General features: G+C 47.6%; 1 protein-coding gene across 1 annotated transcript in view; it reads right to left on the bottom strand.

Moving 5' to 3' along the window:
* Positions 1-24,959, bottom strand: part of ERCC2 (ERCC excision repair 2, TFIIH core complex helicase subunit) — a 535,569-nt gene that overhangs the window by 272,914 nt on the left and 237,696 nt on the right. The window contains exon 10 of the mRNA XM_086939493.1: positions 12,518-12,581. Within this exon, the coding sequence (XP_086795619.1) occupies positions 12,518-12,581 (64 nt within the window). The remainder of the gene's footprint in view (positions 1-12,517; positions 12,582-24,959) is intronic.

The following is a 24,959-nucleotide window of genomic DNA, read 5'->3' as shown; positions in this document are numbered from 1 at the left end:
TGGAAGAGAGAAGCAGATCAGCACAGCAGAAGAGAACAGGGAGTTAGAGAAGGAGGCAGAGTGGAAGAGAGCAGCAGATCAGGAGAAGAGAACAGGGAGTTAAAGAAGGAGACGAGGTGGAAGAGAGCAGCAGATCAGAAGAGGGAGAAAAGAAGAGAACAGTGAATTAGAGAAGGAGGTGGGTGGAAGAGGCAGCAGATCAGCACAGCAGAAGAGAACAGGGAGTTAAAGAATGAGGTGGGGTGGAAGACAGCAGAAGTTTAGCACAGGAGAAGTGAACAGGGAGTTAAAGAAGGAGGTGGGGTGGAAGAGAGCAGCAGAACAGCATGGGAGAAGAGAACAGGGAGGTAGAGAAGGAGGCGGGTTGAAGAGAGCAGCAGATCAGCTCTGGAGAAGAGAAGTGAACAGGGAGTTAGAGAAGGAGGTGGGTGGAAGAGAGCAGCATAACAGCACAGCAGCAGAGAACATGGAGTTAAAGAAGGAGGCGGGTGGAAGAGAGATGCAGATCAGCACAGGAGAAGAGAACAGGGAGTTAGAGAAAGAGGAGGGTGGAAGAGAACAGCGGATTAGCACAGGAGAAGAAAACAGGGAGAAAAAGAAGGAGGCGGGTGGAACAGAGCAACAGATCAGCACAGGAGAAGAGAAAAGAACAGGGAGTTAGAGAAGGAGGCGGGTGGAAGAGAGCAGCAGATCAGCACAGGAGAAGAGAAGAGAACAGGGAGTTAGAGAAGGAGGCGGGTGGAAGAGAGCAGCAGATCAGCACGCGAGAAGAGAACAGAGAGTTAAAGAAGGAGGTGGGTGGAAGAGAGGGAGGGCGATAGATAGAGGGAGGGAGGGCGATAGATAGAAGGAGGGCGATAAATAGAGGGAGGGCGATAGATTGAGGGAGGGCGATAGATTGAGGGAGGGCGATAGATAGAGGGAGGGCGATAGATAGAGGGAGGGCGATAGATAGAGGGAGGGCGATAGATAGATAGAGTGAGGGAGGGCGATAGAGTGAGGGAGGGCGATAGAGTGAGGGAGGGCGATAGATAGATAGAGTGAGTGAGGGCGGTAGAGTGAGTGAGGGCGTGAGGGTGGTAGACTGAGGGCGATATAGTGGTAGAGTGAGGGTGGTAAAGTGAGGGCATGAGGGTGGTAGAGTGAGGGCGGTAGAGTGAGGGCGTGAGGGTGGTAGAGTGAGGGCGGTAGAGTGAGTGCGGTAGAGTGAGGGCGGTAGAGTGAGGGCAGTCAAGTGAGAATGTGACGTGGTAGAGTGAGGGCAGTAGAGTGAGGGTGGTAGAGTGGTAGAGTGGGGGTGGTAGAGTGAGGGCGGTAGAGTGGTAGAGTGAAGGCGGTAGAGTGAGGGCGGTACAGTGAGGGTGGTAGAGTGAGGGTGGTAGAGTGGTAGAGTGAGGGCGGTAGAGTGAGGCTGGTAAAGTGGTAGAGTGAGGGCGGTAGAGTGGAAGACTGAGGGCGGTAGTGAGGGAGGCAGAGTGAGGGCGTGAGGGCAGTAGAGTGAGGGTGGTAGAGTGAGGACAGTAGAGTGAGGGCGGTAGAGTGGTAGAGTGAGGGCGGTAGAGTGAGGGTGGTAGAGTGAGGGTGGTAAAGTGAGGGTGGTAGAGTGAGGGTGGTAGAGTGAGGGCGGTAGAGTGAGGGCGGTATAGTGGTAGAGTGAGGGCGGTAGAGTGAGGGCGTAGAGTGGTAGAGTGAGGGTGGTAGAGTGGTAGAGTGAGGGCGGTAGAGTGGTAGAGTGAGGGTGGTAGAGTGGTAGAGTGAGGGCGGTAGAGTGAGGGCGGTAGAGTGAGGGCGGTAGAGTGAGGGCGGTAGAGTGGTAGATTGAGGGGGGGTAGAGTAAGGGGGCGGTAGAGTGAGGGCGTGAGGGCGGTAGAGTACCCACAGAGTAGGATCTCTGGTCAGGGGCACCTCTGCCTGCTGGCCAGGTTAATTTCAGCATGAAGAGTCAAACGTCACAGAGGGCTCCGCCAGTCCTGACCTTCTGGATGGAGTGTGAAGTCAGTAAAGAAGATCCTGGCCAAAAATGAAGCAGCAAGACCTAGCAGGGAAGGACCCAACTGTTAGAGCTATGCACTGGTCAATTCTGGCACTTGTGACCATCTCACATCAGCTCTTCTGAAATGAGCCCCATAGCTGCTAATGCAAACTTTGAGAGAGCTCTCTTCTGTAGGTCCTTCCAAATAAAAAAGTGGGGAAAAACATATGATTGTGAGGGTAGGACAGCAAAGGGGAATGGGTTTGAAGGGAGGAGGGAATATAAAATGAAAATAAAGTCGTCGGTGAAGTGAGTGGGACAAAGAGCACACAGGAGAGGCACCAAAAGCGCAGGGGTCAGTGAGTGTTGAGAGGGAAACAGCACACTAACACACTATGGCGGGAGCTGGAAAACACATACACTCAAGGACTGCTGAAAGAAAAACAAAATTGTTCCCTAAATGTTAACAGTAAAAGCATACAAGACATCCAAACAACAAGAAAAGCGGAAATCAAAGGAAGGGTGGGAGGAAACGAGCATATGGGGTGTGAGAGATAACAAAAGTTAATTGCTGTAAGAGGGGGAGCAGGAAGTGAGGCTGAGCGCGCGCTGGCGAAAGCAGTCTGCTGCTTTCAAGTCCGATGCCAGATGCCTCACATGCACTGGCCATAAATCGCATTCCAAAGGTCTTTGGCAGCATTTTCTGGTGCCTCTCTATATCTCTCGCAAAGCGATTGCTTACGCAATAGCTAGACTCGACCTCAAAAAGGTAACAGGGCCTCTCCTACTTGCTACAGACCTATCTCCCTGTTAGACTCTAGTGTGAAAGTCATTGGCAGGGTTGTTCCTAATAGAACCATGTCTTAAGTCTTTAGATAACCACATCATTTCTGATGTCCAACATGGCTATAGCTCAGGCTTGAGCAGTGTCCTAATTTATACTTGAAAACAAAAAGTAGCGAGGCACACTGTTTAAAAACTGTTGTTCAATGCTTTGTTTCAGTAAAAGTCTTGGATGCACAATGGGTATCTCCGTCTGGCCTGAGGGAGTCAGTCACAACTAAGTATAGCAGTAAGTTGGACATTACTTAGTGTCCCCTTGTTGCCCTCCGGTTTAGGTTATAGTAACTTTCTCAATTTCAAAATAAAGTCCACAATTTTTCATAGATTCTTATTGACAAATAAATTTCTTTTTATTGCGTATTCAAAACATCGTTATGATGAACTCTCATAGATGCATATATGTCATAGGTAGTTGATTCTTGGTATCACAAATATGTAACATGTAAATTTGATTGGTGTCTTCAGTGGAGAAATCAAATGTATCTGCACAGTTATCCGTAATGCTTGTAATCTCGTCATATGACATGGTGAATCTGTAGGTGCTCTCAATTGCGGTCAGCAAAAAAAATACCAAAAACACAAAATGTAGTGAGACACACTGTTTAAAAACTCTTGTTAAAGACTGTTCTGTATCACTTGAGGGCTCTTCTACCACTAATAATATATCTCCAACTCATTCTACTAATATTACACCTCTCATGCCTTCACCTGAGTTATTCTTATAACCCTCTGGCACTGATCCGATTCCGCCCAATGAGGCAGTATCTTTGAGCAAATCTAGTCAAAAATAGTACAAACACTGTTTCCAGTCCAACTTCACCAACACCCCCAGTTTCATCTGCACCTAACGTAATTGACTCAGTTCTAGTACCAGCCATCCCTGGAGAACAAGAGGTTATCATCTCACCCCTGGATATTATTTTACAAACTTTAACGAGTCATCGTCAGGAGGCGCAAGAACACTTTTTGCAGTTTCGGGTTGACAACAGCAAGCTGCAAAATTCCTTGCAAGAGATGGCTCTCAAACTGGGGGGGGATTACACAGGAGAAAGAGGAGCTGCAGCACAGGGTAGTCGGCATAGAAGAGGGGTCAGCCCGTATTGAGTCTACCCTGAACCAACATGATGCTCAGATTACGATTCTTCAGCTGAAAGTTGAAGATTTGGAAAATCGCCAAAGATGATTAAACCTGAGACTCTTTGGTATACCTGAAGAAGCAGAAGGGTCGGACTCAAGGGCTTATGTTGTCAAATTGTTTCAGAAGACATTCCCAGACCTATCTGATTGGGACTGGGATTCTCAACTCCAAAGAGTTCACAGATTACCTGTAATCCAGAGGAATAAGGAAAGCAAATTTCCTCGTCCTTTCCTTATTTATTTTGGGAACTTTTATTAAGACAGGCTGTCTCATTGAAAGCGCGACCTAACTCTCCAGTTATAATAGAGAATGTTTCCTTTTTTGTACGGTCTGATGTTAGTAAGGCAACAATGGATAGACATTGGAAGCTGCATAAATTTATTGATCCATTTAAATTTCTTGGGGGGGGGCAAGTGTTCCTACAGGAGCCTGCCCGCCTCAAAGTTATTAAGGGTGGTCATACTTATTTATTTACTGATGAGGGAAGCTGAGATTGCGCTTTCTAAATTTGCTTAGCTAAAGGGGCAGAGAAGCACTGACATTCAGCCCTGCTTCCAAATGGGTCAGATTTGTTATTTCTTACTTTTCATTTTTGAATTTTGCCTTCTCTTACTCTAGACCCTTTATTGCCCCTTTTTTTTTCTCCCCCCCCCCCAATACAACTCCTCTTTTAAAATTACACCATAAGTTTATCTTTGTTTTCCTTTTTCTTGTCTTTTCTCTTTTTCTTTTCTTTCTGTAGGGTTGAAGGTTGCGCCTTAGGCTGCTCCTCTGCATGGCTGCCCATCCAGCGGCAGCAGAACACAGAGCGGTGTTCCCCCCTGAGGGGGAAGAGGGGGGCGGGGGGTGGGTTTGTTAGGTTCTTTGGGGGGTGTCTTTGTGAGGGGGTAAAACCTTTGAAAAAACAACACGAGAAGGAGATTTGAAGAAATTGATAGGAGGGAGATCATTATTTGTTTTTCGAGCAGAATGGTAAAGACAATATATTTTTTGGAATGTTTCGGTTAAGATGTTTAGCCTGGAACGTTGCGGATCTTAATAGTAAGAATAAAAGACAACTTGTTCAAGAAGAGCTAAAAATGTATGATCCACTTTTAATTTTTTTTATCAGAGACTCATATTGCCTACAAAGATTGAAAGTTATTGGGGCAACTTGGTTACGATGTATTTATTTGTTCTAAACTAAATGCTTAAATTATAGGGGTTGCTATTCTTAAGGATAGGAGATTTAGAGTAGAAATTCTTTACACTGCTCTAGACAAGGGCGGAAGATGGGCCATTCTGCAATTGACTGTTGAAAAGTGTAAATATGTATTTTGTGTTGTTTATGGGCCAAACTTAGATGATTCTATTGTTTTTGATCGACTAAATATGGAGCTTTTGGATTGGGAAGGGGAACTTGTTATTATGGGAGATGTTAATTGTATAATGAATTATGACCAGGATACTACTAGGCGTGGTGCTTTTCAAAGCATGCGTAAATCTCGTGCTGCTATTTTAGAAATAGGTCGTATTCATATTATTAGGGATATTTGGTGAAGTATTTATCCCAATATAGCTGGATATACATACTATTCTGTGTCTCATAAATTATTTACACGCATTGATATGGCCTGGGCTACAGACAGGATATTGAACAGTAGTTCTATTGAGATATGTCCACGGGTCACTTCAGACCATAATCCTATTCTGATCATGTTTAATACCCCACAAATGCATCAGGGACCTAGGATGTTTTCCTTTTATTAGATAAAGAGTTTATTTCACAGCTTAAGTTACATCTCGTAGAATTTATTGAAATTAATCTCAACTCCACCTCATGTACTATAGTTTGGGATGTCTGCAAGGCCAGTATAAGGGGGTTCACCCAACAATTTGTTTTTAGACACAACTCTGAGCGTCGTAAAACAAATAAAACGCTGACTACTAATATTTTATTGTTAGAACAACTATTTGCTGATGCTTCACATCAAGGCTCCCCTAATGCTGTCGAACTGGGGTTAAAGCTAGTGAATTTAAAATCTGCTATGAAGACTATATTTAGGGAAAAAAGCAGCACGCAATTACACAAATTTCAAGTTTCCCAATATGAGAGTGGCGATAAAATTGGGAAAATTCTGGCCTATAAAGTTGCGGACGATAGAGCCAATACTCTGATTAAAACACTAAAAGGTCCTAATAACATCACTTATGAACAGCCGGCACAGATAATGGGACAATTTGTGGAGTTTTACAGAACCTTATACACTCCGGAAAACTACCCCAGTCCGGCCAGATTACAAGAATACTTGGACAGCAATATTAAAGAAAATAGAGGAACACTCGGGTTAGACCAACTGTCGGATCACATCAGTATGTTAGAGATTAGGCAAGCAATTTTTTCCCTACCATCGGGAAAAGCGGCAGGGGAGGATACTCTACCAATAGAGATATGTAACATCTGTATTGATGAGCTATTACCCCTTTTTCATCAGGTAATCAGATCTATTGGTGAGAATGGGAAAGCCCCGGGCTCCTGGAAAAACTGCTAAAATGTTTTTTTCCTGAAAAAGGGTAAACCTGCTGATGAATGTGGGTCATATAGACCTATCTCACTTATAACACTGATGCCAAAGTATTTGCCAAAGTTTTGGCCGCCCGATTGGCTCTATTTATACCGAAAATAGTAAATCCACAACAACATGGGTTTGTTATTGGAAGGGACACCACAGCCCATATTAACATGGCCATAACTGCTTTTGATATAGCAGAGACAGATTCCACCCCACTCGGTATGATATTGTTGGATGCTGCGAAAGCTTTCGACCAAGTGGGGTGGGATTATCTCTGGTCAGTAATGACAACTATTGGTTTTAACAGCCAATTCGTAAGATGGATACGAGCCTTATATGAAAATCCCACAGTGAGAATCAGTTATGCAAGTTTGATGTCTTCCACCTTTGCCATATCCCGGGGCACTCTGCAAGGTGCCGATTGTCACCCTTGCTGTTTGCGCTTTCAATGGAACCATTTCTTTATGCCTTACAGACACAGTCCCGAATAATTCCTTTTAGATTCGGCCCTCACTCCCTTAAAATTACAGCATGGTGTGGAGTGGTGTGGCTCACTGGTTAGAGGCGGCAGCCCCGGAAGCAGAGATCGGCCCGGGACTAGGGTTCAATTCCCGACACGGCAGGGTCGTGGACCAGAGTCAGTGGACTCGATAATTCTCGCCTCGGTGCCTACTCTAACCAGGGTATTGAGTTAAGACGGGGTAAACCCAAAAAAAACTCAGGGACCTGGGTCACTAAGTACAATACAAGAAAAATGGTCCGAGTATTCGCAGTTATTTCAAAATGTTCAACTTTGTTTGCATGAAAAAGCATTCACCATAAAATTCAAACAATGTGTATTATTCATAACAAATACACAATAAAGCTTGCAATATTCATGTACTGATTGTATTTATTTATACAATCGTATTCATTGTGAATTGCTACTTCACAAAGTTAATCTTCTTTTTCAGAGATATATACATAATTTATCAGAAGCGTCACAGTCGTAGTGCTCTCAGTGAAGGAAGGAAGGGATGTGAGAGGGTTTGTGAGGGACTGGGTAAATGTGGTGTGAAATTAGTGGCATCACATTAAAATCAGTAGGCCTTTACACTTAACTACTACACATGTTCCCTAATCACATCACACATAGGCTTGACAAATCCATTGTATTGAATCCTATGGTGTGCTGGGTTGGTGTGGTCTACGTTTCGACCCCTATGGAAGTGGAAGGGTTATTGTTGCCTCATGTTGGGGTCTTCATCAGGAAAGAGAAGTGAGCACCTAGAATTTAAAGATGAGCATTAATTGCTAGTGGTGGACTCTGCGCATGATAAAGGCTGAGAGTAGGAAAAATACCTACATAGGTGGAACGGTCGGCGTCTGAACCGTCACTGTTAGGGCCTGCGTGGGCTCCTGGACATTCTGGGGAGAGAAGGAGGCATAAATCTCATTATGATTGACTGGCTCATGGGCCAATTTCCCGGAGGGCGGGGTGGTAGCTGAAAGAGGGAAAGACTTACTAGGGCAATGCTCATAAGAATGAGCATATTCTCGCACCAATACTGCGTCTATGGACCGAATTCCTTATTTATCTTGCACCTTACTGAAAGACAAGATCAGAGGGCAGGGGGGATTAATCGCATTATTAACACAGTAGGGCAAAATGATGCGATATATCATGGAGAACCCATGGTGTCATGGCAGTCATTGGGATACTTTAGGCGGGCCGTATTGGTATAGTAAACCAGTACATGCAGGCGAACCTAATCATGGGTAAATCAAATCAAATCAAAACAGACTTTATTCGGTAATATTTCAACCATAAAAGTACAATAAAAACATACAGTACATACATCAAATTACATTGTAGATTCAGAGGATAAAAAAAGCTGTGATCATTACATACAGTGATTCAGTCATTGATCCAGACCTAGTCGCAATTTAAGATTCAGTTTTAAAAATTCAAGAACTTGAAGGACACTGTTGCTGTATAGCAATTGTAGATATAAAAAGGCTGGTCGTATCTGATTAAAATTCATTTCTTTTAAAAGGGCAATTAAAAAGCGTTTACGGGGGAATTCATAGTATTTACATAAGAACATAAAATGCATCATGTCCTGTGGAGACTTACCGTCGCAGCCACAGGACAGAGGATGTTTACAGAAGCTCTCCTTTTTGGGTCTGATAAGCAGATGTTGAAATTGATTGAATCTAAATCTTGTAAGCAGAAATTTATCATGGGTGCTGAAAGTGCCGAGTAGATAAGGCTCTGTTGACAAACATGTTTTTACCATAATGAATTTCCTCACACTAACTTTTTGTAGCTCAACACCCTCCCTCTCAGCCTTCTTGCGCTGGAAGAACAACAGCTTAACTGACTCAACATCCGCCTTCACAATTCCTTCTGGGTGTTCAAATAGTTCCGGACGACCCATCTCGGTAAAACATGATTTTAAGTACTTCAACCAGGGAGTGCGTGAAGCATGCTCAAGAGCCAGGAAATCCTTAACAATTAGGTGTGTTAGGGGGATTTCCTCACATAGCCACATTTTCAGCCAGCATAGCAGAGGTCGTAGGGACAGGATATCACTCAGGTACCCTACACCTAGTTCCTCATGTACTATGAAGTTTGAGGTAGCGGCCGAAACGCACAAAAGCCGTTTAAAGAACAGATTTTCTGTGGTCTGAAGTTGTTCCCCCACCATATAGCCCCAAAGCTCACTCCCATATGCTGCGGTAGCTACAGATTTTGCTTCATACAATTTGATCATAGCAGCCGTTGGTTTTTTGCCAAGTTTTGACGCAAAGTTAAAAATGGAGGCATTAACCTTTGAAACATCACATTTTTTCTTTGCGAGTTGGGGGGCCCATGATAGTTTAGAGTCAAAAAGTACTCCCAGATAGGAAAATGTGCTTGAGAGTGGTATAACTGTCTCATCTAATTTAAAAGTATGTTGTTTCTTTGGCTGTTTCCCTACCTGCATGATGAACGATTTGGAGTTGTTCACTAACAAATCCCTATCTTCCATAAATTTTTTGAATGCATTCAGTAACAATTGAAGGCCATTTTCAGTTCTTGCTAGCAGAACCGCATCGTCTGCGTATAACAAGACTGGAATACTTCTAGTCCCCACCCTTGGGCTGTCTGAATTTACCTCCCGTAGAACACCGTCCAGTTCATTTATATAAAAATTAAAAAGGAAAGGGGCCAGTATGCATCCTTGCCTAACCCCCTTCCCGGTTCTAAAATCCTCAGTTACAGATAAAACTTGGGAGTACCTTACATTTGCACTGGTGTTATTATGGAGGTCAGCCAGGAAGTTTATAATATCATTGTCCACTCCCTTATCCTTCATGGACCCCCACAGCTTCCCCCTGTTAACACAGTCGAAAGCTGAGGATAGGTCCATGAAGGCCAAGTAGACTGTGCCTTTTTTAACGATGGTGTATTTACTTAGTAATAAGAAGAGATTCAGGCATTGTGTTGTAGTCGAGCGGCCATTACAGAAGCCGTATTGGGCGATGGACATGATGTTTTTGTCCCGTGTCCACTCAATTAATCGCCGCAAAACTATTCTCCCCACCAGTTTGGCCACAGAGTTGATCAGGGAGATAGGCCTGTAACAAAGGGGGCTGTCCCTGTCCCCCTTTTTAAATATGGGCACAATTGTGGAGAGACCCCATGACGTCGGGCACCCTGCCCTTGAGGCTGCGTTAATAACTGCCGCGACAATCGGTGCCCAAAAATTTGGATCAGATTTGAAAAGATCCGGGGGTATCCCATCCGGGCCAGGTGATTTGCCCGCTGTAAGCCCCTCGATACCCATCACGACCTCTCCTATACTAACATTCATGCAAGGACCCCCAACAGTGCATTCATACGGTACCACATTAATATCTCCCCCCCCATACAATTGTTTAAAATGAGCAACCCAATCCTCTTTAGAGATGACACATTCTAACCCTTCCCCTGGGTCTTTCACCAGGAAGGGTTTCTTTAACACCGCCCAGAATTTAGCACTGTTTTTCAGTGTTTGTGGTTCCAGGATCTCGGCCCAGGCCTCATTCCTCAGTGCCTCCTTTCTTAATACAATGGCTGTTTTATATTCTTTACGTGATCTCTGAACTAATTCCTTGTTGCGAGGTTTTAGCAGTAAGGCTGCTTTGAGATCACGGGCTGCTTTGGAGCACTACTTATTGAACCACCTTGGGCCCTCCTTACCTCTATATTTTTGGGGTTCTGTCATTGAAATAGCTATGTTATCAGTTAAGATTTTGAAATCTGATAGAACCTGGGCTGGGTCTGAATCAACTTGGGTGCATCTAGCAATGATTTCACTGCAGTTAGTTTGAATATTCTGATATATGAGGGCCGGGGTACACATAGACCATTTTAAACGACGTCTACCGTCCATAGCTGTAACCCTACCCCGACTTATATTACGTCCTTCTCTTTCCACCCAGGGGCCCCCTAGATGTATAGTCAGGGGATTATGATCACTGAGTGGATTGCACTCTATAGAGAATGAACGCACAAACACTTGCATGGGTGCAGTTAGCAACATGTAATCAATAAATGTCCCCTTCATGGGTAAAATAAAGCATCCTACATGCTCAGTAACTGTGGTGCGGTGGATGCAGACATTCTATACCGGTCGGATAGAATCACTCTTGCCTGCTTCGAAGTTAACAGAACTGCTATGAGAGCACTGGGCAGAGATGTGCGGTTTGAATAGAAACAAAAATTGCATTGATTAAATAAGGATCGGGGAAGCTAGTGCTGCGCTAGTGTGGAGTTTAATGTTGCAAGACGCATGCAATCATTTCAGACCTCGGGGCAAATCGATTGCAACATTAAACTCAATTAAATATCAAATACTCAAATTACAAATATCAAATAATCAAATAAAGTTCATCGTTATGATGAACACTCATAGAGCATATATGTCATAGGTAGTTGATTCTTGGTATCACAATATTTAACACATTACTGCACTTTTATTCCTGCAGATACTCCTCACCCTGGAAGATTGCATAGGTGTGGCTACTTTTCTTAAGCATGCTCTTTGGCGCAGGCAAACACAATCATTAAAAGGCCCTGATTATTACTGTGCTTTATGTAGACTCTGGAATCTCACTGTGGTCTCTCCGTGTTTGATGATAGTTTTTTTCCAAATCTTATGTTTGTTTAGATTTTTCTTTCAATATTTTTTAACATGCTTGGGCTTTTTTGGTTTGAATTAATGCTCCAAATAAACAAGATTTGATACTCCCTTAAAATATTCCTGATAATTTCCCTAGAAAAAGTGCCTTCCTTGTGTCTGGTTTCTTTTTTAAATGAAACAGGTGAAAATCTTCTTACTTGCTGATTCTTAACTTCTGAACCTATGTTGGCATTAGAGCGAAGGAGTGTACTTTTATGATTTCTTTTGAAGAGAATTTGAAATAACTTATTTAATTTGGCCCAATTACTTTTTGTGAAAATGTGTGCCAGACCGGGCTCTGCGCCCACGTAGAGAAGAAACTATTAGGTGTAGAATTAATTTCTCTCATCTAACTGCATCAAGAAATGTAGAACTAGCAGGTCTGTTAGGCAAATGAAAGTCATTATAGAGCAGTAGTGGCACAGCAGGAACTGCTTTGGTGGCACTCCTAATTTGACATGCACAAGTTTACAATGGCTCAGTCAGAAATGGCCTTTGGAGAATAGATGTGGATATAGAAGATCTTCCTGGGGTTCAAGGTGGGCTAGCTATCGTATAGGCATGAAATAGAGTTGCACCTATAAGAAAGAGGCTAACGTTAATATTGAAATTAATGTTAGTTATGCATTTCTTAGAGCAAGGATGAAGCATGCTAGTAAATGTGTAATAGGAAGTCTGAATGTCCATCTAGACCTGATAGAAGAGGTAGATCAATGTCCCCCATCTTTTGTTAAGAAGAACAAAAAAAGAGAAATCACAAAAACATACCAAAATAACATATAAATAACATCAAAATGCAAACAAAAATAGTAAATATTCTCACCAATATCCTCCCGGGTCTCAAATTTAGAGCTTATGGCCACTTGGTCATTTCCACGACCCACAACCTGAAAACGTAAGTAAGTTTATTATGCGTGATTAAGTAAAACCGTTGCATACACATGATAATAAAATTCCATGGTAATTCAATGAGTAAAAGCAGTGCTAAATGGTCATCAAAGTGCATCATATTAAAACTCGCATTTAGACATTGGGCGCTTCAACAATTCTAAAGTGCATTGTGCGTCAAGTAGAGCTGACTAACGGGCGCTGTGCCAATTTAAGCAACAATCTTCATTGAATCAGTTTCTATTTGTGTGTCCATAATGTGCTGTGGCAAAAGCTTACCAGGACAAGCAACAGTGACAGACCAGCCCAGCTATTTTTATTTAGCCGAAGTCCACTTGCGATGCACGTTTGAGTCTCACAGTTAATATGTCAAAGAATTTTGTGAGTCTGCAGTTTAACTGTGTCTCAGCCGGGTTAAAGCACAGTTTTCCTGCCTGCCTGCGGCTCCTGATGCAGTTCAAAGTAGGGTTCTTCTTATGTCCTTTAAATTTGGGAAGATGCTGATCACGTGCACAAGATCCTCGTTTGCACCTTCGCATAAACGGCAGGACTGCGATCCTGATCTCCTTTCCCGTGGGAGAGGCGGTAAGACGCCCAGTCGCAATATTAGGAATTTTTCTTTTGTCTTTGTTTTGACTCCCACTTTCAAGTAGGATTGTGGTTGGAGAGCTTCATAGTCGCTAAGCACTGTACAACCATGAGCCCTTTTGGCTACTACTGCATTGTCTTCTAGAACGGATACCTTTTTTGTTATCTTTGTCACAGTTTTTTTGAGTCTATGGCTGTTTCCCAAAAGTCCCAAAAGCTTTAGGGAGTCAAACAGGTACTTCCTAGCAGGTGATTTTTCATAGCGAGAAAGCTCGTTCCAAAGGTGCGAATTTAACGAACCTGCCTCTGCACCACGTATCTTGTGCCAGCTTTTTATGTATGTGCCTCGCCTTTCCACTGATAGTTCTTGAAGCCCAAACTCTAAGCATATTTGGGCAGATGAGACGTATTTTGGCAGGTGAAAAATAGCTCTGTATGTGTTGGCTATTACTTTGACCAATGCCACAGCGTCTCTCCCTTTTAACGATTCGCTCCCATACGTTAGTACTGGTTGTAGTTTTGCACGTATGCGCTGCAGTAAGGGAGCAAAAGTTATATCGGGCAGCATTTTTTTCAGGGGCTTCATTGCTAGGTAGGTCATGGTGCCCTTCCTAAGTAGGGACTCCAGCTAGGGTTTAAAGTGCCTTTGTGGTCCAGCAAGATTCCTAGGTATTTATAACTGGTTGTCTGATCCAGACATTGCCCGTCTAAGTACCAGTTGATTTTTTTTTGCAATCATTTGTTGCCATGATTTTTCTTTTATTAAGGTTTATTTTAGGGCGTTGCGTTGGGAAAAGCTGTTGGTGGTATTCAAGAGGTGTTGTAGGCCGATGGGGGTCAGACTTATCAGTACTAGGTCATCTGCGTATAATAGATCAGACAATGAGGTTTTACCCAGTTTCGGGGTGTGTGAAGTGCACTTATCCAAGTCCCCTGGGAGATCGGATAGGAAGAGTAGAGGCGCTAAGACTCTTGCTTTAGCCCTTTGGAAGTGGAGATTCGCCTTGAGAGGTGTGTCCCTGCTCCAAATTTAATCCTAATCCAGGTATCAATGTGCAGCAGTATCAGCTGGTCTAAAAGGGGTTTTGGTATACCCCAGCTGCCCAGTTTTTGCCATAGTTTAGAGCAATCTACGTGGTTGAAGGCTGCAGTGCAGTCTATGAAGGATAGTAGCACAGGATATTTTGCCCCTTTGGCCGCGTCCGTCAACAGCGCAAGTGCCATGATGCTAGTAGTTGTTCCTTGTCCGCGGGAAAACCCAGTTTGATTTATTGGGATGATGAAGTTTTCTGAAGCCCAATATGTTAATTCTTCCAAAATTATTCCCATATAGTATTTTGCCTCAATGTAGATTAGGACAATTAATCAGTAGTTGTTTTCCTGATGCCCTGTTTGACGACAGGGCTAATTATCAATCTTTCCAGGACTCCGGGATAGTGAGCTTGCCTTTTATGTCCTTTAAAACTGGTACCTTGCTCCATTATTCTACATCGTACTTGTAGAGTATTGGAGGAATTCCGTTAGGGCCTGGGGCTCCTGCAAATCTACCCTAGCCATTTGTCTCTTGATCTGCTTTGCGGTTATTTCATAGCAGTCCTCATTTTTGAATGAAGGTGAGTCAATGGCTGCTGCCGATTCTGCTATCAGGTATTTTTGACTACTTCTGATGGAGTTGATGTGCGTTGCTTGTCCAGGGTTTGCGTCTTGTCACCCCTATCTGCAACACCCTGCCTTTATTTTGATCCAGGGTTCTTAATCAACCTTGTCCCCTTTTTGCAAATTGTTGATTAAGTGGCTAAAAAGATGTTCTACCGGGGTCGTGGCTTAGCAGGCGAAGATGGCGGTCGCAGCCTTGTAGAGCTCCCGCCGGCCCAGACACAATTTGCTTCATTATCCTGGCCCCCGAGCCCGTAAGTCGTACCACCTGTGTGGCGAGTGTCTCAGGCGGTACCCGGGGCTCTCCGGTGTGACGTGCTGTCCTCCCGGGCGATCCAGTGTGCCAAGATCGTCAGCGGCCTGGTGCCCGTTGGCGGAGCCGGGACCTAAATTTTCAGGCAGCCGAGCAGAAGACCGGTGGGCGGCGGCCGGTAGGCGGACCGGCCGGGCGCTACTCCAGCGCGGGACTGTGGCACCGGGAGTTGGTGGGGCCGTGGCAGTGCCCCGAGTTGCCACCCTGGACGTCGGGGAGGCGCCCAAAGCGACGAAGGAACACGGAGGCCTACGCAGACCTCGGGCAGCCGGGGCCTCAAGTTCCGCGACCCTGGGGCCGGCCCTAGACCTGGATTAAAGCGGATCACCGTGGGTGGCACCAGGAGTTGGTGGGGCTGTGGCTGTGCCCCGAGTGGCCATCCGGTGCGCAGGAGGGGTGCCCGAGGTGGCGAGAAACCACTGCGGCCTGTGCGGACTGCGGGCGGCCGGGGCCTCGATTTCCGCGATCCCGGGGCCGACCCCGGACCTGCACGGGAGCTGAGTGACCGCGACACTGGTGTGGGCCGTGACGGATTGTTGGTGCGGCTGCCGCCCCCGCCCCCCGGGGGGGCATCTTGTGGACCGGTGGGAGTCCAGCGACAGGAGTGCTGTCCCAAGACACATCATACACAGTGAGTGACTCCCTTGGGACTGCTGAACTGTTGGGGCCGGCTGTGGTGCAGCGGGGGTCGTGCGCTGGAGTGGGCCACGAGACTGGACACACGTGGTGGCCGGCGCAGTGGGTGCGGACCTGGGCCGGCTCAGCATTAATTTGTGGCGCATAGTCTGGTTCGGCCGGGGAGCCCGCCTGCAGTTGGAATCCGCGGAGCCGCGGCCGCCTTTCCCCGGGAGTTGAGGGGGGCCCCCAGTGCTGATCGGGGTTGGACGCTTTTGGCGATCTGAGGAGCTCACGCGGACGCAGACACTTGTGGTGTGGTGAAAGTGGGACTGCGCGCAGACATGACCAGGGGAGGTGGCGGTCCGCCCAAGCAGGGTCCCATCGATAAGTTTACAGGGCCTAGTGGAGGGCCTGGCACATCCAGTGGTGGCAATGGAGCGGGGCCGGACAATGCAGCGCTCATGGCAGCAATCACCCAGTCCAGGGACATGCTGGACGCCAAGATCGGGGCAGTGGGCGCGGATGTAACTCTATTGCGCCAGGATCTACGGAATGCGGTGATTCAGAAAAGGGGGTGGTGATGAACAGAGTGTCTGAATTAAGCAGACCACTCTTACCCAGTCCAAAGATCAGGGCTTTATCCATCACTTTTTTTAGGTCACTGCACCATCCCAGCTCAGAACTTGGCTATATGCAAATTAGTCTGACCCTGGCCCAGTGCATCATGGGAACAGGGCAGACCAAACTACCAAGCCAATTCTTATACTGGGAAGGAAACAAGCTACCGAGGACCGGTTTCTGGCATTTCAGCCGTCTTCGGCCCGGCTTGCTTGAATCCTGATGGTGCAATGAGCTAGGGACTCACATCTGAGTATACCCTTCCACGCTTATGGTAGACAAAAATGATTCAGAAAAGGAATGCGGTGGCACGGATCACGGAGACAGAATCCAGGATCTCGGTGGTTGAGGACGACGTTGGGACCCTGAAACGGAAAATGGCGGAGATGGAGCACGTCCAAAAGAACCTTGCGACTCGAGTGGAGGATGCTGAAGGGCGCGCACGCAGGAACAACCTCCGCTTTATAGGATTTCCAGAGAGATGTGAGAAGGACGATATGGAGCAGTTCCTGACTCAGTGGCTGGAGAGCTGGCTCCCGCCGGGGGTTCTCTCTAATTGCTTCGTGATTGAGCGTGCACATCGGGCCCTAACACAGAGGCCGCCGGAGGGTGAGCGTCCCAGACCAGTCATTGCCAGGCTTTTGAATTATCATGATCGCGATGTTATATTGCGGGAGGCGAGCACCAGAGGCTCCATCTCCTATGAAAATCGGAAGATTATGATTTTTCCCGACTACACTAAGCTCGTACAGCAGCAACGCCAATCCTTCGTGGCTGCAGAAGCCAAGCTGCGGGGCCTGAAACTCCAGTACTCCTTGCTGTACCCGGCCGACCTGCGGGTGGTTTACCAGTCCCGAACCCACTTCTCCGATTCCCCGGAGGACGTCTTCAAGTGGACCGACGAAACTGTGCGGATCAGGCCGCATGCCCAGCCGGGTCTGGACCCAGGCGGCTCGAGGGGATCGTCACAGGAACGGACAGAGCGACCGGCCCAGACCGACCGGCCCGGGGGGGGGACGACATCGGACGTCCCGATCATGCAAGAGATCCGCCTCCGTCAGCGCAACACAGAACAGTGGAACAATGGAGTCCGATCATTCTGAAAATGGTAGCTGAAAACCTGGGGGGATCTGCTTTTCTCTACAAAGGTGTGGACTTGAACTGCCGGGGGTCCCGCGGCCGGACTACATCTCGGGTGGTGTCGCTGATGCCTGAGCTGCCTGCTCTGAGAAGTGCATTGATCATATGTGGTATCACAGCTGGGGTTCGGGAGGCGACTTGATAGGGGCCACCAACCTCCACACGCTGTGGGAGTTGACTTGGGGGGGGGGGGGGGGGGTATGATTTTACGGTTTTAAGGGGTGTTGGGATCCATTGGTATTGTTGGTCCTGGGCCCTCGGTTTTGGGTCCGGGGTTGTCCATGCCGCGACAGGTACTTCAGCGTTCCATGAGGTATAGGGGTGGGGGGAGTTGGGGACAGGGGGGGGGGGTGGGAGGGGGAGTGTTGGGGGTGGCTAGGGACTGGGTTTGGGCGGGGGTGGATGTTGTTGTTGGGGGGTTCTGGGGTAGGTGGGGGGGATCGCACGTGCTGTTTTCTGATGTACTGAATAGGGTGTGGGGTGTGTGGGGGTGGCACAGAGGGCCTGCTTGGGGGAATCCACTTGACTATGGCTGAACAGTCTGCTACGCTCCCTAACGAGTCCCTGCGTGTAGTAACCGGGAATGTTCGGGGGATGCTTGATAAGATTAAACATGGGGCGGTATTGCGCTGGGGGAAAAGGGAGGCAGTTGATGTGCTTTTGCTTCAAGAAACACATATGCTGGGTTCAAAGGTACTTAGCCTACAGAGGTTTGGCTTCCAACAGGTCTTTCATGCCGGATTTACTAGAGGGTCCAGCGGTGTCGCTATTTTGGTACATCGCAGGGTGGCTTATGTTCACGAGAAGCAGTGGGCAGACCCGCAGGGTCGGTATATTTTTGTCAAAGGGTTGGTGGGTGCTGAACCAGTGGTCTTTGTAAGTGTCTATGCCCCTCCCCGCCTGCAGTGGGCCTTGTCTGAGAGGTTGTTTACAATATGGGAAGATATCCCGGAGTCCTTGACAGTAGTTGGGGGGGATTGGAATGAGGTGATGGATGTCTGTGTGGACCGTCAGAGGAGACAAGGAATGACAACGGATGCCCCCCCCCCCCCCCCCCCCCCCCTACCCGGTTGCATGCGATGGTGGAAAGTATGGGCTGGGTGGATGTGTGGCGCCATATGCACCCTGCGGCACGTGAGTACACGTATGTATCTGCGGTGCATGGCTCCTTCTCGCAGCTGGATTATGTGTTTGTACCCAGTGCATGCCTCAGTAGGGTGCGGAGGCAGTGATATTGCCGAGTGGGCTGTCTGACCACTCCCCAGTCTTCGTCACGTTAGAGCTTCACACAAAACGACAACCATTCCGTTGGAGGATGTCCTCGTGGCACCTACAACAACCCGAATATGTCCAACACGTGCGAGAGGAGGTTGATCATTACTGGCGGGACAATCTAGTGGAAGATGTCGACGCTGTGGTGGTTTGGGAGGCGATGAAGCCCACTATAAGGGGAGTCGACATTGCTTGGTGTGCGGCTGCCCGCCGGAAGCACCAAGAGGCGATTACTGCTGCGGCTGCACAGGTAGAGGCCTTGAAACAGCGAAGCCGGGGAGGGGGCGACGAGGTTGCGCTACGGTTGCTCCTGCAGGCACAGCAGTCCTATGCTTCTATCTTACATGATGAGGCTAAACAGGCGTGGCTCGCCACGCGGAGTAGAGTCTACCAGTGGGGAGATAAGTCCTGTACGATGCTTCATAGGCTGTGTCAACGCAGCCTTCAACCAATTACACTGCCAGGCCTCACTGCGGAGGACGGGGCAGTGATAACAGACCCGGCTGAACCGGCGGCAAGCTTCGCCCGCTACTTCAGGGAGCAGTATGCCCCACGAGATTGTCTGGCAGCGGACGAGGTAGCTAAATTCATCGATGACCTGCCGCCGAAAGCAGTCTCGGATGAGGCCAGGAAAGCGCTTGACGCTCCGCTTACAGCTGAGGAACTTGGGGAGGCACTGGGGCAGCTTAACACCGGGAAGGCACCTGGGCCGAGTGGTTACCCATGTGAGTTCTATAAGAAATTTCACCTCCTGTTAGGGTCCCATTACCGACGTGCGCTCGAGGCGGCACGGACCCGGGGCAAGCTACCGTCTGATTGGCGCCATGCGGAAATTGTAGTGTTTCAAAAGCCGGGTAGGCCCCCTGACAGGCATGACTCGTATCGCCCCATATCCCTGCTAGACATTGAGGCCAAAATCCTAGCAAAAGCTCTGGCGAATCGCCTACTTCCGTATATTACAGACCTGGTCCACCCTGATCAGGCCGGGTTCATGCCTCATAGGGCGACGCGTCACAACATTCGGCGAGCACAGGCGGCGGTGGACGCCATGGGGGCCTTGGGTGAACAAGCGGCTTTGCTGTTGGCAGACATGGACAAAGCCTTCGATTCTGTTAGTTGGACATATCTATTTGCACTCCTGCCCAGTCTCAATCTGGGCCCGGTGTTTTTGTCGTACCTTAAGCTGCTGTATACAGACATCACGGCCTCAGTGCGGGTCGCTGGGGCGATCTCCGAAAAGTTTCGGATTGGTCGAGGAACCAGGCAGGGATGCCCATTGTCCCCATACCTGTTCGCCCTGGCTATGGAGCCCCTGGCCTCTTGGGTGCCCATAGACGCACAGATGCGAGGGTTTGTGTGTAGTGGGGATCTAGTGGACAGAATTGCATTGTATGCTGATGACGTCCTCTTCTTCCTTACAAATTTGCAACGCTCCGGGCCCCGAGTGTTAGACATTATGCGTATCTTTGGAGAGGTTTCCGGCCTTCGGCTGAACCTGCACAAGTCCACCCTGTGGGTGCTAGGAGGTGGAGCCATAACGGACCCCTGGGCAGCAGGACTACGGGTAGCGACCGTCGGGCAGAAGTACCTGGGGGTGTTCCTGTCGGAATCGGCGACAATTGCTTGGGAACGCAATATTGTGCCTGTATGGGACCGAGTTCAGGCTGATACCAAAACGTGGTCTAGAATGCCTTTAACCATATTCGGCAGGTCAGCGATCTTCAAGATGGTGGCGCTCCCACGCCTGTTGTATCAGCTGCAGAACTACCCCTACCCCATCAGCCCGCAGTGGTTTTGACAAGTCAACTCCGTGTTGGGCCGCTTCCTATGGGCTGGTGGAGCGGCCAGGGTGGCGCTCCGGACTTGCTTCTTGTCCACATATTGCGGTGGCCTGGCCACTTCCGATCTGCTGTCCTATTACCAGGCTTCTCAACTGCTTATTCTTAATGAATGGTGGTATGGCGACAGGGGGGACCCGGCCTATGCTCTGGAGCGCTCGCTAATGGGGGAAAATACGCTACACACGATCTTATACTCAGCCCGGCTGCGGCGGTCGTTACCGTCTGTCACGAAAGTGGTCTTTACCGTCTGGAGACAGGCGCTGCGCCGAATGGGCTGGTGGGGCAAGCTGACGGCAGAAACGCCACTGTGGCATAATGGACTGCTCCCAGAGCTTTCTACTCTGGCCGGTTTTGACGGCTGGGAGGCCATTGGGATCTCGTTGCTGGGCCAAGGGATGTCCGGAACTACCCTCAAATCGTTTCAGGAGCTCAGCGCGGAGTTACACATGCCTCAATCTCAATTCTTCCGCTATTTACAACTGCATCATGCGCTGACCCCCAGTATCGCTCACTTGGAGTCTCTCCCTGAGTTTAGTCCAGTCGAAGCGAAGGTCTTTATGGGGGACCTAGGGGATAAGAAGGTCTCCCGCATCTACCAGACACTGGTTACTCATTGCTCCTCCTCATTACTCCCCCTTAGGGCGGCATGGGAGGTAGATGTGGGTCCTCTGGATGAGGATGATTGGAGGGAGGCCCTGGAATCCCCGAGAGGGGCTGCTATTGCAATGCGGCTTCGGCTAATTCAATTTAAATATCTTCATAGGGCCTACTACACTCGAGAGTGACTGTGGAAGGCGGGACTGATTGCGTCTCCGGAGTGTCTGCGCTGTGGGGCCGCGCTGGGTACGCTGCTGCATACGGTGTGGTCGTGTACTAGACTGTCTGGCTTCTGGAGAGGTGTATGGGGCTGCCTGTCCGAGGTCCTAGGGTGGGATCTTCCCCGTACTCATCGGCTGGGGCTGCTCCACGTCATGGAGAGTATCGGTGGGAACATATATAAGCGCCACTTACTGTTGCTGGGACTGGTTGTGGCCAAGAGAGACCTGGCCCGGGCATGGAAGGGAGAAAGAGCCCCCCCTTTGTCTGCATGGAAGGCTGGCCTGGATTACTGCATGGGGCTCGAGAGACCGGTGTTTGAAGCAAGGGGATGCCCCCGTAAGCATTTTAAGATCTGGAAGCGGTGAGCTGATTATAGGGGGCTGTCATTGGATCCCCCTGTAGAACGAGAGGAGGACGTATGAATGAAATGTGCCGTGTAGGCCTGAGTTCTGTGGCATACCTGTCACATCGCACCCAAGTATTGCTTACCATCTTATACACACATGCGTGGGGTTAGTATGGGAATAGAGGGGGTTGTGGGGTAGTGGGAGTTGGTGGGGTAGGGGTGGGTTAAGGGGTTGTTCTTCTTGGACTTTTCTCCTCTTATTAATCGGACATTGTGCATGCTTTATAAACTGTACCATGACTCTTGGTGGTGATTTCCTGACTGTGGGGAGCCACAGTTTTACTCTGCTTCATCTGCTCAATAAAATCTGTTGTGAAAAAAAAGGTGTTCTACCCAAGCTACCTCTGTTATGTGGGAGTTTATCCCTGGGTGGTTTGGTCGCTGAATTCTGTTGATCGTTTCCCAAAACTTGGCACTGTTCGTTTGTTTAGCCTCGTAAAGTATCTTAGCCCATAATTCTATGTTCTCCAACCTTTTTTTATCCCATTTCTTTCTATTTATTTGTGCCTTCTGTTTCCGCAGGTGGCTTTGCAGATCTAGGTTTTGAGGGGTTTTGTGAAGCCGTTTTAACGTTTGGTTGATAGTTAATTTTAGACTCTTTTAATCCGGGCCAATTGCCACCCTGAGTGAGGTGGCCACCGATTTTCCTTGTTTCCTTCCTGTCCCAGTGGCAAATTTCTCCCCAAGTGTTGTTATGAAGTTCTCACATGCTTTCCCGGGTTGTACTGGGGTGTCTTTTCCTTGGCAGTGAAGTATTTCCTCGATGGTGCTAGGTTTGCACCTCATTCGTTTAAGGTCAGTGGTCGCTTCTGTGCCAATTGTTTTACATGCCTCTAATAAGTGAACTGTGTATGCTTTCAGTGTTACTTCCTGGGGTAGGTGATCACTATGTTCATTGTCGCCTATTCTGTAGGAATTGATTTTGTTGAACATGGGTAGTGTTGCAAAGGTAAAGTCTAGGTAGGAGGAGGCTTTTGTTCAATAAAATGAGGCAACCGTCAGGTTCTCCTCCTTGAAGCAGCAGTTCAGTGCTCTCATGTTTAGGTATTCAAGTTCTAGGAGCAAGTACTTCGAGCATCTTGTTGGTTTCCCCACATTTGCTGGGCTCTGATTTGGTATTCCCCATGCGGTGGATAGGTCTTGGACAAGATCGTCCTCAGACCCAATAAGATGTAAATTAAAATCTCCTGCCAGGATGATGTGGTCTGCGTCCTGCTCTCCTATAACCCCTTTCAACTTGTTGACCAATTCTTTTGCAGTTTTTGATTTTTGTTTGGGGTGCACAGGTATTAATTATTGTGATTTGCTGGCGTTCCATGTTATGCTTGAGTGTTATCATTACTGCCTGGATTTCACTCGGGACTTCGATGTGTGCCTCTATTGGTAAGATGTCTCCTAATGTAGTTATTGAGGCAAGTATCATCAGTCCCCCTGAGCGGTGGCCAAAGTCAGATCCCTTCTTTGCTGAAACAAAATGTGTTCCCCTGGAGCTCAAATGCCTTCTCCTCCAAGGTTTCCTGGAGCAAAATCACATCAAAAGTTTTAAAGTATTTAGTACCTCAAGGTCCTCTGTCTTATTTGCTAGACTTTATTGTTCCAGATGCAGATGCAGATTTTACTTTGCTCTCCCACGTCTGTTGGTAAGCAGGGCGTCCTTTATCATTTGAAGCACTCTATTATTATTGTTTACTGTATTTGCATCCAGTTCAGGTAAGTTGATGGTGAGGTTGAGCTTTTGTACTCAGTGCTCGTGTTAAAGTTAGTGGCCTTTGTGCGGATTGTATTGGCTTCTGGGGTACTGCTGCGGGCGCCTTTTAGTACTGATGTGGGGGGTTTGGGTAGTCCGTTAGTGGAAACATTTAGGAAGGGTATTGGGTAGGGTGGTCTTAATTCAAATTTTAGCTTTATCCCCATTGTAAAAACGTGTTTTCTTCTTTCAGCATTTTATCGACAATCTTGCTGGTTTTCCATTTTGCTTTAGTTGCTTCTGGGCATTGCGGGTTGTTGGTCGGTTGAAATTTGATTGAGAGTAGGTCTACTGAGGTTAGGTTTTCCAGACTTGTGATGGAGTGTAGGAGTCGCACTATGTTCCCTCTACTTAGTATGTCACTCTTCCCAGTGTTGAGTATTCGGGATAAAATATGATGGTGTCCGTTCCCTTTACATCCGTTTCCTTGATTTCATGATGAGGGATTGCTTCATGATGATCAGGCCTTGGTGGGGCATGGTTCCTTTTGCTGGCTCCTTGTTTAGCATTAGTGTGGCAAGTTTGTTGGGGGTCAACTGGTGTCTGGTCTTTGTCCGATACGTTGGTACTAAACTCGTTCTCCCTATGCGACCTTTGTGGTGACTCCCTCAGGTTCTTTAATGGGTCGTCTCTCAGTTTGGGCCTTAGAATATGTGCCATGCTTATGACCTATGAGATTTTTGTGTCTTAATGACTAGCTGCTTGCTTGTCTGATTGTTCCGGTGTTTGTTGTCGTTTATTGTGATATTTTGAGGAAAGGATCGTAGTTGTGGGCCCGCGATTGGCGCCTGGGAGGCATTGAGAGTTGTAGTAGAGTGGTCTGGCGTGTCATCTAAGATGGGGGTTGAGGAGCACCTGGTATCCTCGAATTCGCTGAGAGTTGCCAGAGGCTGATTTTTGCCACAAAGGCCCAAGGAGGCCAACTTCCTATTCCTTCCCTTCCTGTTTTTTTTGCCTCCTGCTTTTGTGGGCGAACAATTTTCGCTGGCTGTACTCTCTTTAGTTGGTGTTTTTGTGTTGCTGCCTCCTAGGGGATGATGTGGGCTAGTCGAAGCGTTCACTGTTTTAATGAACGGGTGCATGGCAGCATGAGTAGTTTATCAATTACTGAGGCACAAGTACATTCAGGGTGTAATATTTGAGATCCTTATGCAGCTTTCTGCCCTCGTTTTATAAGTCCATTAAGTTCTGCTAGTTTCCTGTCTATCCCTGAGGTAAAATCTGCTAGAGTTTGAAGAACCTTAAGCTGCAGGTCCAATTTGTGGGATTGATATTGAAGGGCCATTGCTGAGTATTGCATAGTGTTTAGTATAGTTGCCCATATGGGTTCTGTGAATGTTAATCCTGAGGTTAATTTGT

This window comes from Lissotriton vulgaris, chromosome 9 (assembly GCF_964263255.1).
Source record: "Lissotriton vulgaris chromosome 9, aLisVul1.2, whole genome shotgun sequence".
NCBI classification, from domain to species: domain Eukaryota; kingdom Metazoa; phylum Chordata; class Amphibia; order Caudata; family Salamandridae; genus Lissotriton; species Lissotriton vulgaris.
Note: the sequence above shows the minus strand (reverse complement) of the source record. Positions and strands in the feature narration are given on the sequence as shown.